The sequence below is a fragment of the Tachypleus tridentatus genome, chromosome 6 (genome assembly GCF_004210375.1).
Source record: "Tachypleus tridentatus isolate NWPU-2018 chromosome 6, ASM421037v1, whole genome shotgun sequence".
Lineage (NCBI taxonomy): Eukaryota > Metazoa > Arthropoda > Merostomata > Xiphosura > Limulidae > Tachypleus > Tachypleus tridentatus.
The window spans coordinates 129,566,589-129,582,012 of record NC_134830.1 but is presented as its reverse complement, the minus strand read 5'-3'; the positions used below and the strand labels follow the sequence as shown (position 1 = coordinate 129,582,012).

The following is a 15,424-nucleotide window of genomic DNA, read 5'->3' as shown; positions in this document are numbered from 1 at the left end:
TCTCTTGCATTCAAAGGCAATTGGGGATATACCTATTGAGGTTACACCTCATGCTACTTTGAATTCATGACAAGGAGTTATTGTTGATAGGGATTTGAAGAACATCCTCAAGTCAGAGATTTTCACTGGTTTCTCTACCCAAGGAGTTTCTACAGTGAGGCATATCTCCACTCACAGAGATGGAATTATGATGCCAACCAGTGTCCTCATTCTAACATTTACATCAGCACATTCACCTGCCACCATCAAGGGAGGTTATCTTAATTGCAAGGTATGGCCATACATTCCAAACCCTCTCAGATGTTTCCAGTGTTAGAGGTTCAGTCACTTAAAGACGTGATGTCGGGGTTCCTTGACATGTGCCCATTGTGGTGGCAAGGACCACGATGCCTATGAGTGTGAAATGGACCCTCATTGCATCAATTGCAATGGCTCTCACCCATCTTACTTTTGTTCTTGCCATAAATGATTGGAAGAAAAAGAGGTGCAGCATTTGAAGATGATTCATAACATTACTTACCCTGAGGATCAAAAGTTGCTGTCCATCACTTCATCTCGGAAATATGCTGCTGCACCTCGTTCCACTACTACAGTGAGAGTGCAGATGAATCCCTGTGCCTCCAACAAAGAATCATTCTCAAACCAAATGAAATGTTTTTTGACCTCCATGGTTAAAAATTTTGATGAATCAACTTCAACATCCATTTCCATCAAACCCCAAGATCCACTTCCTTTGGTTCTTCTCCCACCCCAAGTTGCAAAATGATCAATTGTTCACATTTGCAGCCACTGGAATCCTCTTTCAACAGCAAAGACTTGCCCAATCAATCCAGGGCAGGATCCATGGAAGTTGACAGACCTCCCTTGAATAAAGACGTGGTCATAAACAGAAAAGTTCTCCACCCAATTCACCTACACAAAATAAAAATGGCCACCTTGATACAATGGAACTGTTGAGGTTATGTTCTACTCTGGATGACATCAAAGCACTGATTGCTTCCTACCATCTTGTATATGCTTCCTTGCAGGAAACATTTCTGAAAGCTGCCAATACAGTTACCTTTCTGCAATTTTCTTTGTACTGAAATGACAGGCAGTGTGATGGACAAGTGCATGAAGGGTGGCACTGTTGGTTGATCAGCATGTGCCCACCCTGTCTTTGCCACTCGACACACCCTTGGAGGCCATAACCATCCATGTTTCCTTGGGTTGTGCCATCACTGTTTGTTCTCTCTACCTGTCACCTGGTGAGAACTCTGATCAATCAGACCTTGATGCTCTCATTGAACAGTTACCATCTCTTTCTTTAATCCTGGGGGATTTTAATGAACATAATCCCCTCTGGGGAAGTGCTGATATTGATAGGAGGGGTTGCCTGTTTCATGAAATTGGATCTAGATATTTAGCATCTTTTGAAATAAGTGGATTTTTTTCTTACCTTCTTTTTCATAATAATGTTTGCTTTTCTTACTCAACAGATAGCAGCTATATGTCCTTCAGTTTCTCAGTTATTTTAGAAGAGCAATTGAAAGTTCTCATGTAACTTTAGCATCTTTGTTGGTACACTATAATGCTGGCTACAATAGTTCTTTCATACTTTAACTTTTATGTTGTTTCTATTGCCTATCTCATTCCAATATTACTGAAAGTGTATGGACCAAGTCTAGAGGGTTTTTTGGTTTTTTTACAACTCTATACCAAATTCTGTGACACCTTATCTTTCAATTTTTGTCATTTTCTGATTTTAAGAATAATTAGGTTTTTGATTTAATATTTTCCTTTTCTCAGTTGTTTAAAGGTATTACCCATAGAGTGGAAGGTCATATCCTCCCTTGTGGCTGTCCTTACAATAATTAAGTTTTTAGTATTAAAATATATTTCAAATCAGTTTTTACTGTGTTAATACATTTCCCAATATTTGGAAGTTTAAGTACAGCAAATAATTCTTCAGGATTATTAAAAGGACAAACTGTTTGGTTTAATATTTTCTCTCATCAACGAAATTTTACACACAATGTGATGCTCAGGAAAACTGATGAGGAATATAATTCTTAGAGACTTGTCTATTTTGTGGCAAACTGTCAATGAACTGAGCTTCACATTTCTCTCTGACAAAAGTTTTTACTTTTGGTACATTAAAATATGAATTTTTGTAGTTTTCAGTTGCAAAATCATATTCAATTTATTGTTAATGTATAGAAAAAAATGAAACTTTAATTATGTTTAGTGATCTCAGTGTAAAATTAAAAGGTTTTTGCATAATTCTGTTAATATTACATGAAAATGAGAATTGAAAGACATGCAGTATAAAGTGGACATTTTTGGTATAGAAATATCTTCATGTGGTGATTATTACATTGTAAATTTTATTGTGCTTTTACATTTTACATATTTCTATAATTGTAAATGAAGGCTACAGGTATATAAACTTTATGCTTGCCACTTTCATGAAATAACTTGTTTGTACATGTACGTATAATTGTGTATAATGTATGACAGTATAAAATTAAAATTATTTGTGAAAACAATAAATCTAATAACTATTGTTGATATAATTTTGTGTGACTTTTTCTTGTATTTGTTTGAAAATTTCCTTGTAATTTGCTGTTTATAGTATATGATGTGCAATTGTTTGTGTAATGAGGTTAATAGATGAGCAAGAAACAGAAAATTTTATATCTCATACATGTGAAGATGACTAAACTTGTTTTGAAATAATATATACTTACCTCTTCATACAGTAGCTATTCCTCTTGCATCTGCCTCTAAATGTTTGCACATGCCACTATTCTTGAGCTATCTCCCACTAGTGCATGCCATAATAATCACATGGTAATAGCCTTTCTCTAAAAAGGTAATAAGATATTCTCCATTCATAGTAGATACTCATAAGCACTTGAACATAAAATTATATTTCTTATCCTGTCTTTAACAGAGATGTTTTTTTCAGTTTACAATTAATCAATTTCATGAAATTTACATTATCATTTCACAGTGTTAGCTTTCCTCGATTTCTTTAAATTCAATTTAGAGCTATTTTGCCACTAAATGACTAAAACAATTTTTTTTTCCTGTCTGGAGAGATGCTACAACCATGAATTCCAAAGTTATAATGGCTGCTACCTTCACTTTGTTTGTGGCCTCTGCAGTCTCACTGTCTGTGGAAGTATTTACTGCCATAGTTCATCAAGATGCCTTCCTTGCCTCACCTCCATGTTCCTACATCTGGAGAGTGTACTCCTCTTTTTGAACCTCACCATGAGAATGATCTTATGTTCTTATCTTTCTACCTTTTCCAGACATGCATGTCTGTTTTGGCACTTTTTTGTACCAACGTCATTCCTACCAGAAAATACTTCTTGTTTCTCAGCTCCAAGACTCCACCATTTTTCCTTGGATTCCTTATTCCTGTAGTTACTTCTAGCCACTTATGTAGCTGACTCCCTCCCTTCAGTGAAATTATTTAGTGTTCAATTTTCCCATCTTTGCCTATTTTACGCATCTTCCTCATTTTCTATCATCATTTCAATTTATGTCTGAGGCCCTGCACCATGATCCTTTTTAATACTTTGGGCAGGATTTCATCTTGTATCTTGTCCCTGCTTACTTGGTTCCCTTGTTGTTGAGACACTGAGATGTGATGCTCTTGTCTCTGCCATTTGTCTTCCTTATTTTTATCTCCATGAACCTCTCTCTGGTTCCTTTTCTATGTTTTCATGTCTTTGAGTTGTTTTTAATGCCTTGGAGACTTGGGCAGGGTTAACAAATACCAATCTTTCCTTTCCTTCTTCACTTCTCACCTCTCAATCCTGTGAGTCAACTACCATCCTCAGCTCCCTTTCTCTCTCCTTTATCATTTCACATTTTCTTGCTATCTGTCCTTACATCAAGTTGGCCATTACACTTCTTGACAATGACTCCATTTCTACCCAGTTTGTTTAGGCTGCATTGGTGCATGTGTATTTCTATTTGCAGATCTTTGGATCCCTTTTGCAGGTTCTTAAACAGGGCCTCTCTCTTCACTTTTTTTTATCTTTTCCTCCTCTTCATATTTTTATGCTCATTAGCTCCATCAAACCTTCTGCATTTCAAGATATCAGGCCCTTTGGATATGAGAGCCATAAAGATGCTTTACTTCTTATCAAAGTTTTGTTATCTTCTTTAATTGTCCTCAAAAATACCACAGACTGGCATCTAGTCATTGATGTTTTCTGTCTGAACCACTGTCTGGTGTTTCTCACTTCAAGATGGATAGGTTTTTTCCTGTCCAATCATCATTGTCTCCTAGGAGTATGGATGATTAGGTTTGATGTCTTGGATACCTTTCTACATATCTTGATTGTTACATCTTTCTATTATTACCCTCATTTTGTTCAATAGGATTAGATGTATTAGTTCCCCCATTCAGCATCATTTTGGTTTCATATGTGTTCAACAAAATCATGGAAGTGTTTGCTCACTACATCCATAGTATTAGAATCATTTTTATTATTATGGGGATGTCTAGCTTCCCCTTGCCTTTTCTCAAGATATTTCTTTCCAGGCTATATTACTTTTCCTCCAAGAGGGGTCTAACCTGGATTTACTAGTGAAGCTTTCAAAGAGGTTTTTGACTCAAACACAGTATTTACCATACTTTGGATTCTTTCAGTTGTCGTTCCAGTCAGCCTCAATCTCCCAATTTGTTTGCAGGATATGGAAAATTTACTTATCTTAACTCTTGCTTCTCCTGTACTTCTGTGTAAAAGATTCTATCATTTATAGACTCCCACATCTTTAGTATGTCTTATTTCTCTAGGCTCACATGGAGCTTCTTCATTAGACGTTGGATTACCAATGAAAAATCTCTTGCAGTCATCTGTTCTCTCTTGTGATCCTGCCAACTTTAGTTCTTGAGGACCCATATTGGTGGCTTAATAGTACCAACACCATGGTTGACATCCCATGCTGCTTCTGATTGAACTTCTATCTTTCACTAATGCATCTTTTACAGATTAGTGCTTTCTCTGGATGACTGTATGGCCTTAGCGGTTTGTGCATCTATAGACTGTACTTTCTATGTAATGTTGTGGAACTCTTGGCCACCTTTTGGATGTGCTTTAATTTTCCATCTTGTCTTATGCATCATATAGCTATTATTCATTTTAAAAATTCTATGGATATTTCTCAAATCAATCATCAGGATGGGACTCAGTCCTGGAACCTTTGATTCCATACATTGGACTTTGTGTTTTGGACTCATTCACACCAAGTTCATCTCACAGCTTGTTGTATTCCAGAGTTTTTAACCTGTTCATGATGAGTGAGTCCAACTGCACATGTCATGGTCTTTTAGCAGGTTATTTTCAAAATTTAAGTAAACTTATTTTCATTAATGTTATACCGATTAACATACCAAAAAATTGTAGCTAATAATCCATATTTCCATATGGTTAGGTGGTTAGGGCACTTGACTCACAATCTGAGGGTCATAGGTTCGAATCCTCATTCCACCAAACATGCTTGAGCTTTCAACCACAGGAAAGTTATAATGAAATGGTCAATCCTACTATTTATTGGTTAAAGAGTAGCTCAACTAAATTAGGGATAAGTAGCACAAATAAGCCTCATGGAACTTTGCACAAAACTCAAAGACAAATAGATGTACGTAATTTAATGGTATATAAGTTTTAAGTTCTCAATTATATAGAATAATATATTTCTAAAAATCCTGAATTTCCTTTAGTGTGGGAAATGTGAGATAGTTTCTTTAAGCATCCTCTCTTCACTGTTTTATTCCCAACCCTACAAGAAGTACAAAAATTAACATAAATTATCACTATAAAATTATCATTGCTCAGACAAACCTTATTTTTTATATCTTTTTAGTTTGTTAGGTTACAAAACAAAAAGTAGGCTTAAGTTTCATTTACAGTCAATAGGGAAAACAAAAAGGAGATTGGGTAAGTACTTTATTTCTTGTTTTCCATGTTTATTTTTTAATTATTATAAAAGTAACTGAAATGTAAAATTTAGGGTCTCTTTAGGTTAGTTAATATTAGACTAAGTAAAATAAATAATATAATCTGAAAAATTCTTAATGAGGCACACGCACAGGTGGCTTAAACTCAGAGTAGCTCATGGGTGATGTAATTCAGTAGTGTAATGTGAGCTGTATGCTGTGATTTACAACTTATAATAACAAATAATAGTAGTTAGTTGTTCAAAGGGCAATCATAGAGCAATATAACAATAAACTTTAAGTATAAGTAGATGTATACTGTTACAAGTTTAAAGCTACTTAGGATGAACAAATGAATATAAAGTTAGGATTTAAGTCATTCTAAGAAGAATGAAATGGTAATTTAGATTTATTTTGATTGTTTTGTTTTTAGGTAGTCATGAGATTGGTCAAATTGACCATTTCTGTTCAGAGCTAGGATAGAAAAAATAAGATATAAAATTTTACTCAAACATATGAAATGTATTTAGAAGATTTTAGAGTTTATACAAATGATATTTGAGATTCTGGAAGTAAAGAATAGTTTTTATTCATAACATGAAAAATAAATTTGCATTCAGACCTTATATTTTCACAAACCAATCTTTAGTAAACAATACTTTATTAAACAAAATCAGATTTTTTGTGTACAAAAGACTTGTAATGTTTACTTAAAGTTTATCAAGTTTGGTGAAGGAACACTTCTGTTTTTCTGGGGTTCCAATCCTGAGGCTTCTGTCAGGTACAGTTTTCATGGATTCATCTTTACTTACTAAAATTTTGCATTAACTGCCCTATTTGCACCTTTCCTGGAGTTAACTTTAGTGAGGTTTTTTTAATTGTTTTTTTCTCTTCTTACATATCTGTTTTGTTATTGGGATTTGCTGGGGAGAGACATGCTACTTGTGAGAGGTTCATCATTCCTGCCTTCCTTCAGGGAGTTAAGGATGGTTCTGTGTTTGTAGTACATTATATTTGGAGGCTATCCTAATTCCTTTGAGCCTGGTGTTGAAGTGGGCTGGTTACGTACTTTGCTGTCATCTATTGCTAATCATTAATTACATCCTTCCTACATCTCCCAATCCTATTCTTGTTTCCCATCCTCCTACTTTCAAGTCCCATTTTATATTGACATTTCAACATTCATGTACATGTCTTCATTTTTTCTGTGTCCACCTACATCATTGGTAATATTATAGATGTCTTTATAGTGGGGTCAAGCCTTGCAACAGCCAAGCTCCATCAGTTTTATTGAAATTTAAGAGTTTTTACTACCAATCATTAGGTTTTGTTAGAGGGTTTCTTTCTTCAGTTCTTGTTGCCACTTCCTTTTTTATTGTGTCCTGTTCATTTTCTACCTCCAAAGGATTCTGTATCAAGTGGTCATGTATCTGATGCAGTGAGAGACCTTCTCAAGGAAGCTATGAAGCTAGTGTTTCCTGTTTTGCTGGGTTTCACTTTTGACTTCTTGTTGCCATTAAGAAAACAAAAGATTAGAGACTCATCATCTCTCTTTCCCATCTGAATCCATTTTTGGATTCTTCTCATTTCACCATGGAATTATTTCTGTCTTTCTTGGGTTTTCATTCTGGGTGTTTGCAGAATCAAGCTGAACATAGAGGATTCATATCTTCACCTTCTCATTTATCCATCCTCTAGTCTTGTCTTTTTTTTTTTTTTTTTTTTTTGCTGTTCATTCTCAAGGGGCTTGTTTTCCAGTTCTATGCTCTTCTGTTTGGACGTATTTTTGCTCCTTATATGTTTTGTTAGGTAGTCAAGCTCAGCATCTACAGTTGTTGGAAGTCCAATCTTTTCATTCTATAGACTACAGGCATCTTCTGGCTCCTTCCTCATGAAGGAGGTAACGTATGCAGGATGATAAGTCAAAGTGGAGAAATTCATACTTTCCCATATCCAGTATCTGATTTATATTGGAGATTTTTTCAGTTCTCAGGATTTGGAGAAGTTGGTCCTCAAGGCCTTATCCTCTTAATCTGTACCTGCTCAAGAGATTCTATATGTTTTGGAAATGTGGATTTCCTGGGAGTTCTCTGACCTTGTGCTTGTGCTCAGATGTGTTTTCTTCTATGGGAGTTCTACAACTGATGTAACTTCTGTTTAGATCCCTTAGATCAACCAGTTTTCATTCCATTTGACCTTCAGACAGACCTTGCTCAGTAGTTGGACAGAGACAATACTACATCTGGTATTCTCCTTCCACCTCCTTGTTTGGACTAACATCATTTCACCAATGCTTCTTTTGTGGGTTTTGGTGCATATTTTGATACCCAAGAGATGTTGGGGGGTTGATTGTTGACCAAATCCAGCTTTATGGCAGTGTCGTGGAGCTCTTAGCTGTTCATTGAGATATGTTTCATTTCTTCCATCTTCTCTAATAGGGGAAAGTAATTATGATGCATTCCAACAATTCCACAGTGATCTCATCATTCCCAAACAAATAAGTACCAAATCCATGTTTCATTGTTTTCAGTGTTTAGATTTTCTCTTCTGGTGTGCTCAAGTGGAGTTAAGTATCTATTGGAAATTTATATTTAGTGTAAGAAAATGACAACATCTCACAGTTCCATTTCTTTTATGAAATTGCCTCCTTCTATTCACTATTCCCCAGTCTACTCACTGTCTTTAATGGATAAGTACCATGTTTTTCTTTTGTTTGTTTATACTGCCTCCCCATTCTCTTCTTGGAACTTTCCCAGTAACATGTGTTGCCTCCCAGGGTATACTTATTTTCTTAAACCTTAATTGAGTCAGGGGTAATGGAAAGCATTAAACCTGTTCACCCTGGCTTCTAAAGTGTTCACTGTTGAGATGGGATTTTTTGCCAGGCTACTTTGATGGTATGTACATATATGTATACATTTGTGTATTTTCTTGTCCATTCCAAACCATAACATCCCTGGAATATCATGGAAAAGGCTGGCACTGGGGGAATGTCTGTCCTTCTTCATAATTTATGCATTTTGGCCTTTTAAATTTGGTTTCACAGTAATACATTGCACATTCTGCAGTAAAAGCCTTCTGTAGTAATTATATCCACCAAATTTGGACATCCCTTCAGCATCTTCCCAGCACAGATTCCTCTACTCTGGTCTTTGAGTGAAGCACAGGAGACCCTTGCCACTCCCAGTTCCTGGTAACTTGGGTAGTTCATCTTGGGTTTTGTCAGTGGTTCTGTGATCCCCTTGGAGAGGATCTGAGTGTGCAGCACAATACATTAAGAAACAGAGTAAGGATAGTCATGTTAATGTAGTACAGGTTGTTCTGTATTATACGATATGCTAATTTTCACAATGGTTTGGCCAGCTGACTGAGGCAAAGTATTCTTCCCATATGGCAGTGGGTCCCAGTTTCTCTTGTAAAGTGAGTAAACTGTTGTGTGAAAATACTTGGTTGATCATGTTTTTTCCTGTCTATCCTTGTGACACATTGGTTATTGCACTTTCATCTTTTCATACTTCCGTCTGTATGAAATGGGTGTGGTCTCACAAAGCTTTCACTATAGGGTGTCACACTCCATAGACTTTCTCTTTCAGTATTTTTCTCTGAGGGGAGCCCATTAGGATTTTCACAATTGCAATTGCCAGTCCACTACACCAATGTGAGATTATAACTACTGTGTGCAAAGAGGTAAGTATATCATTGTAGAAGTTAACATTGCTCTTACCTGAAAATGTATTTCAGATAGATACTTCTGCACATCATCCCTCCCCTTTCTCCTCACTAATAGTGCACATTATTCTTTCCTCATATAAGTACATAGTCATTTTGAGTGCAAGTTTTTTGGGGGATATTCTATGCGTGGAGATGTTGAGTGATGACTATATTATGCACTAGCACAGTCAACGTTATAACACGTCTTAGGTAGGTAGGTGGCTGCTCAAAGTTAGTGGCATGTGCAAGATCTCAAAGGCAGACACATAGAAATGTAGGTACCTATTAGAAATACATTTTGAGGTAAGAAAACTTTAACCAGACTAAATATATTCTACACACTTCAGTGAAAATGGATGATAATTTTTAAAAACTAATACATATAAGATGAGAATGTTTTGAGCAATTCCAAATTAGTAGAAGTAAATAGGATAGAAAATTTATTCTTGTGATATTATGTTTATTATAGCAACTAAATTAAAGTATTATAATGCAATAATTTGATTTTTTTACAAAATGCATTATAATTGTTTCAATTTACTTACAGGTAAATATCATGTGTATCTTAGAAAAACATATGCTTGTGAATGCAGGTAAGTAAATGTGTCCAGGAATAGTGTTTCAACATCACTTGTTTTAAAAGTACTACCTGCCATTGAGGTGTTGTCATGAATTCTAGTGACAGGGACTTTCAAGTTTCCCATGATAAAGATACTGAGGAAAGTAAAAACAGAACTGTTAAATGTCAAGATAATGAAAGCATCTCTTCAGGTACTGAAGATATTAATCCTCCAGAAACTCTTACTAACACTATCAGTCTTTGCAAGCCTTTGGACTCTGATAACACCAAAATCAAATGTGATGGAAAGATTATTTCTTGTAAAAATAATACAGGTGTGTTAAGCCAGGAAATGACAAGAAAAGAGCTTGAGATAAAAGAATTCCGTGGAGGTGGTTCTCATGGTGACGTTATTCATAAACAAGTTTCTACAGGTGATCACTGGCCAGTTCTTTTAGTATCCAAAGATAAACATGAACAGAAGAAAAAACCTTGTAAAAGTATGTATTACTATTGGTATAAACATATATTAACTTAAAGCATCTACTTACTGTATGGCTTTTTTAATATATAAAGTATGGGATGAAAAATAATATAGAAGTGTTGATATAATGTAGCTCACAGCAATTAAGCCTAGGCATGTTGTTGTTCTTGTCAATATATCATTAAGCCTATGCACATTGTTGTTCTTGTCAATATATCGTTAAGACTGACTCTTCATGGAAAAGTCAAAAGCAATGAAAAAATGTATTACAGTTCATAGTGTGCCCCAGTGATCAAAATGTCATGCATGTTCTGAAACTAATCTTCCTGTAAAAACTGTAAATTGTAATAAAATATACTTTATCAATAAATGAACCCAAAATAAAACTAACTAATAAACATTAGAGAATTTTATTCCTTTCTCATCACACCAAAGGTTTACTTTTTTATTTTTTTAACTTTATAATACTTTATTAATTTGTAAGAATTCATTTAAATGTACCCTTGCTTTCAAACTAGAAAGAATATATTTTATAAGATAATGGGAGAATGGTGAATTGTCATAAATCTGTCACACTTCAACCAATGCTGGTCATCCTTCAGTTTAAGGTGGATGATTCCTCACCTTGAGGTGAAAGCACTCTCCTTAGATGTGGATGGCCAATATACATGTCTTAGATGCCTTTCTCTGCATCTCAGTTTCATTTTTCTACTTACCACTTTCTTTGATTAATCCACAATTATCAAATATTTGGCCCAGCATGGCCAGGTGGTTAAGGCACTTGACTCACAAACTGAGGGTCACAGGTTCAAATCTCTATCACACCAAACATGCCATTTCAGCTGTTAGGGCATTATAATATGTCAGTCAATCCCACTTTCTCCCCTGATGGTATAGCTGCAAGTCTTTGGATTTCCAATGTTAAAATCAGGAGTGTGATTCCCCTCAGTGGACTCAGCTGATAGTCCAATGTAGCTTTGCTATAAGAAAAAACACAAACACCCCAAATATTTCAGTTCAAACTTCTTCCATTTGTGTGACTGTAGCTCAGTTTGTTTGGTTTTTTCAGTCAGGTCCTGATATGCTTAATTTCACTGATTAGTTCTCCAAAATGAGTAGAGCACATATAACTTTTTTAGATTTTCTTATTCCTTTATATGGATTTTAGAACATTTACAAACTAACTATGGATGCTAACAGCCCAGAATTTAAAATAAGTACACCATATTCTCCCTTTATACCAACAAGACTCTCATACAAGTAGTTTTATATAACTGCCTAACCAACAGGAACATAACATGCTTGTGTGATAGACATGACTCCCTCTACATTCCTCTACTTAGCTGTCACTTGTTGTTTGGCAGTGCTTGGGTTTGGACATGCTTTTTTTTTTGTTGTGTATTGCTTCATGTTCGACTTTGTTTCCTTACAAAGTGATTTTTTTTTTATTAATGTGCTTTCATTCAATCTGTTTCATCTATTAGTATTATTTAATTCTAGTTGCCTTATTTTCTGCACTTGAATTTGTTGAACCTTTCTGTGCAATGAATTTCAAAGTTAATATTACCACTTTGGGGATAATACCAGTGACCAGTATTTTCTCTCTGGCCTTGGGTGTGGGTGACCTGATGGCAGATTTATCTGCTTTTATACACTGAGAGATTGAGCATTACAGGGGTCACTTTTTGTTTTCAGACATTGGCCAAGCTCCTCCAAAATAGACTGACAAGAATTTTGATCATTTTTTTTTTTCCTTCTCCAAGTTTTGTCTTTCCTTCCCATTTATTAACTGGAGGAGTAAACTAGGCCTAATAGAGTCTTTACAGATTTCTTGTCTTATATTTTTGACATTTCATCCATTTCTTCTATTTCTTATGTTCCTCATATTGCATGAACAATCTTCTCAACCCTTTTTGACTTTTCTCCCTCCTCTAATATTCAGATTCATGCTGATCACTTTGCCTTGCAAATAAATAAGAGGATTAGTCAGCCCATGCTCCCTCCCCATAGACTTCAGATCAGTTTGCACTTTCTTATCATTATATTACCTATCCATTATTAAACCAGCAGTTGTTAGGTTCCTTATTAGCTATTTAAAGAGTGGCTGCTGAATCCTCTGTCAGTCCTACCCATGGTCACTTTCATCTTACTCTTGCTGATCTATTTCTGTGTTTTTCTTCAATACATTTCATATCTGAGGCTCTCCACAGAAATCTTGAAGGTTTGATTAGAAATACCTTGCCCTTCTTTCTTCCACTTGAACCTGCATATCTTGTTTGGCTCTGGTGGTACATATACAGTTCCTTTGTTGTTGGTAACTTCTAGGTCATGATTTTCGAGGTACTGTGTTTTTTATTTGCTCCTGGAAACTGCAGATCATTGGGTAACACTCCACATTTACAAATATCATAGGCTTTTGGTCTCAATGAGATCCTTATTTATTTACAATTACCATTTCCCATCCTTCCCCTCACCAGTCCTTTCTACTGGGGGTTGTTCTTGTCACTTACCTCAGTGATTCATCCCTCCCCCTATTTGCTGACATTCATCAGTAATCTATGGGTACTTCATTGTTATATTGCCCAGACTGCTTCCTTCTGGGGTTCACATTCCAGCCTCTATTCCTTGGCAATCCTCCTCCCTCTGTGATCTTTCATTTTTCTACAATTACAGATTAAATACTTCTTCAGTTTGATTGGCCTATTCATCCCTACATTCTTTTTCCCAGACTTTGTTCCAGTTGTTCTCCCATCAGATTCAACACTTCAACTTTTCCTTTGCCTCTCATCTTTGTCATTCTTTGGATAAGATTGTGCAATACAGTTCGTGGACAACACCAAGTACATTCATCTCTTACTACCTACATAATATCAGGGTGATGTCTACCACCTGTGGTTGTTCTTCAGATTTCAGTGTGACTCTTATTGGTATGTTTCTATTTATACTTTCTTTTCTTTTCGAGAGCCTTATCTTAATTCATCATTAATTATACCCTGCTCTGTGGTGAGGTGCCTGACCAGATATTCTTCAACTTAAAATCTGCACTGTACAGCCATAATGACTCTTTTTTTATTTTCCATGGCTTCACACACTTATTGTTGAGATGGGGTGTCCCACAAGATCATTTGTGACTTCATGATCTTGTGATACTTTGCTTCATAAACATGTTCATCCTTGACCATACCACTCATGGACTGCATGGGTAAAGCAGAAGTGGATTGCTACTCATCCCAACTATGCAGGGACATTCAACTGCAACCTGAGGGTCACAGGTTCAAACCCCCATTCCACCAAATGTGGTTGCTCTTTATGCCATGAGAGTGTTATAATGTTATAGTTAATCTCACTCTTCTTTGGTAAAAGAGTAGTTCTAGAATTGGTTGTGGGTGGTGATGACTAGTTGCCCTCCCTCTAGTTTTTCACTTCTAAATTAGGGATGGCTAACATAGATAACCCTGGTACAGCTTTGCATAAAATTCAAAACAAATAAACTAAAACCTGCCATGTCATGTTTTGGACCTTCCTTTCTTTGAAACTTTCCAGTTTCAAGCTGCTGTGGTTGTGGACCATGAAAACACCCTCATGAATGAGTTCCTTACAGTAAAACCATACAGTTACTAAGTAGGGTGTTGTTATTCTGCAGGTGTAGATGATGTGATATCTTCTTATCTGTGATAAACAATAATAGCAGTATGAGATGTCAGAATGCAGTTTATCCCTTTGATTGAGAGTCCTCATTCTACCCTCACATGGATGATAGTACCCTATGAGCAAGTTTTAGATCTAGAGTGAACCAAAGAACATAAGTCCTCACACAACATAGGTTTTTTTCTGTTTTTCCTTCAGTTTCTTCCATCTGTGTTGTGGGTCACAGCAGAAGTTTGTGTGATTGCTCCAATTTTGTCCCTGGCTACCTTTCATTCTCCCTTCTTATGAGGATGTTATTGCCATATGGATGGTCCCATCCTGTTTCATGGTTGTGAGAGTTTAAAGCTTGTGATAGACATCCTTTTGACACCAGTTGTCAGTTTCTCAAATTGGTAGCTAATAGCTAATCCTAGTGTCATACCCAGAAATTGGAGTGAGTCACAGTTATCCCAGTTCTTGAGTTTGAGGTGAAGAAGATATAACCCTCATTCTACTCTCATTCAGATGTTGGTACTTCATAAACAGGTTTAGGATCTAGTTGACTTATTTACTACTGCCTGAAATGCTCTGGATACACTACACCTAAGGATGCATCATTGTGAAAGTGAGTTACTGTATGTTTCTATAGTTCAGATCACTTTGCTGCCATGTTCTCTCCCACTTGATTGTGCTCTTCTCATTTTCTGCCCTTTTATTTCATACATTCCATGGTTGAGCATAGAGTATGCCTCTCTTAGAAGTGGTTGGGTTCCTCTCTTCTGATCTTAGGATCTGACTCTCTCATTTCAAGGAGTATCCTTTGGATACTTTCAGAGGATACTTCTGTTGTTCCTCACAGTATTTTCTTCTCCTTATCAATGTGTGATTCTAGCCAATCTTGTGAAAAGAGAGTGGTACTGTATTGGAAGTTATAACTTTATACTAAAAATATATTTTTGATAGCTACTATCTTCCATTCACACTTCCCACCCTTCAGTGCTGACATCTGTCAAACTTCAAAGTAATAATTTGGTAGAGAAGTGTAGAGGGAGCCACATGAGCAGTTAGTTAAGAAGTGACGTATCATGATTTTCATGAGACG

General features: G+C 35.9%; 1 protein-coding gene across 2 annotated transcripts in view; it reads left to right on the top strand.

The window, feature by feature from the left end:
- LOC143253648 (RUN and FYVE domain-containing protein 2-like) overlaps positions 1 to 15,424 on the top strand; it is an 80,736-nt gene that overhangs the window by 9,513 nt on the left and 55,799 nt on the right. For both annotated transcript variants that reach the window (XM_076507844.1, XM_076507845.1), the window contains one exon: positions 10,200 to 10,711. In XM_076507844.1, coding sequence (XP_076363959.1) covers positions 10,321 to 10,711 — 391 coding nt within the window. In that variant the 5' untranslated portion in view covers positions 10,200 to 10,320. The remainder of the gene's footprint in view (positions 1 to 10,199; positions 10,712 to 15,424) is intronic.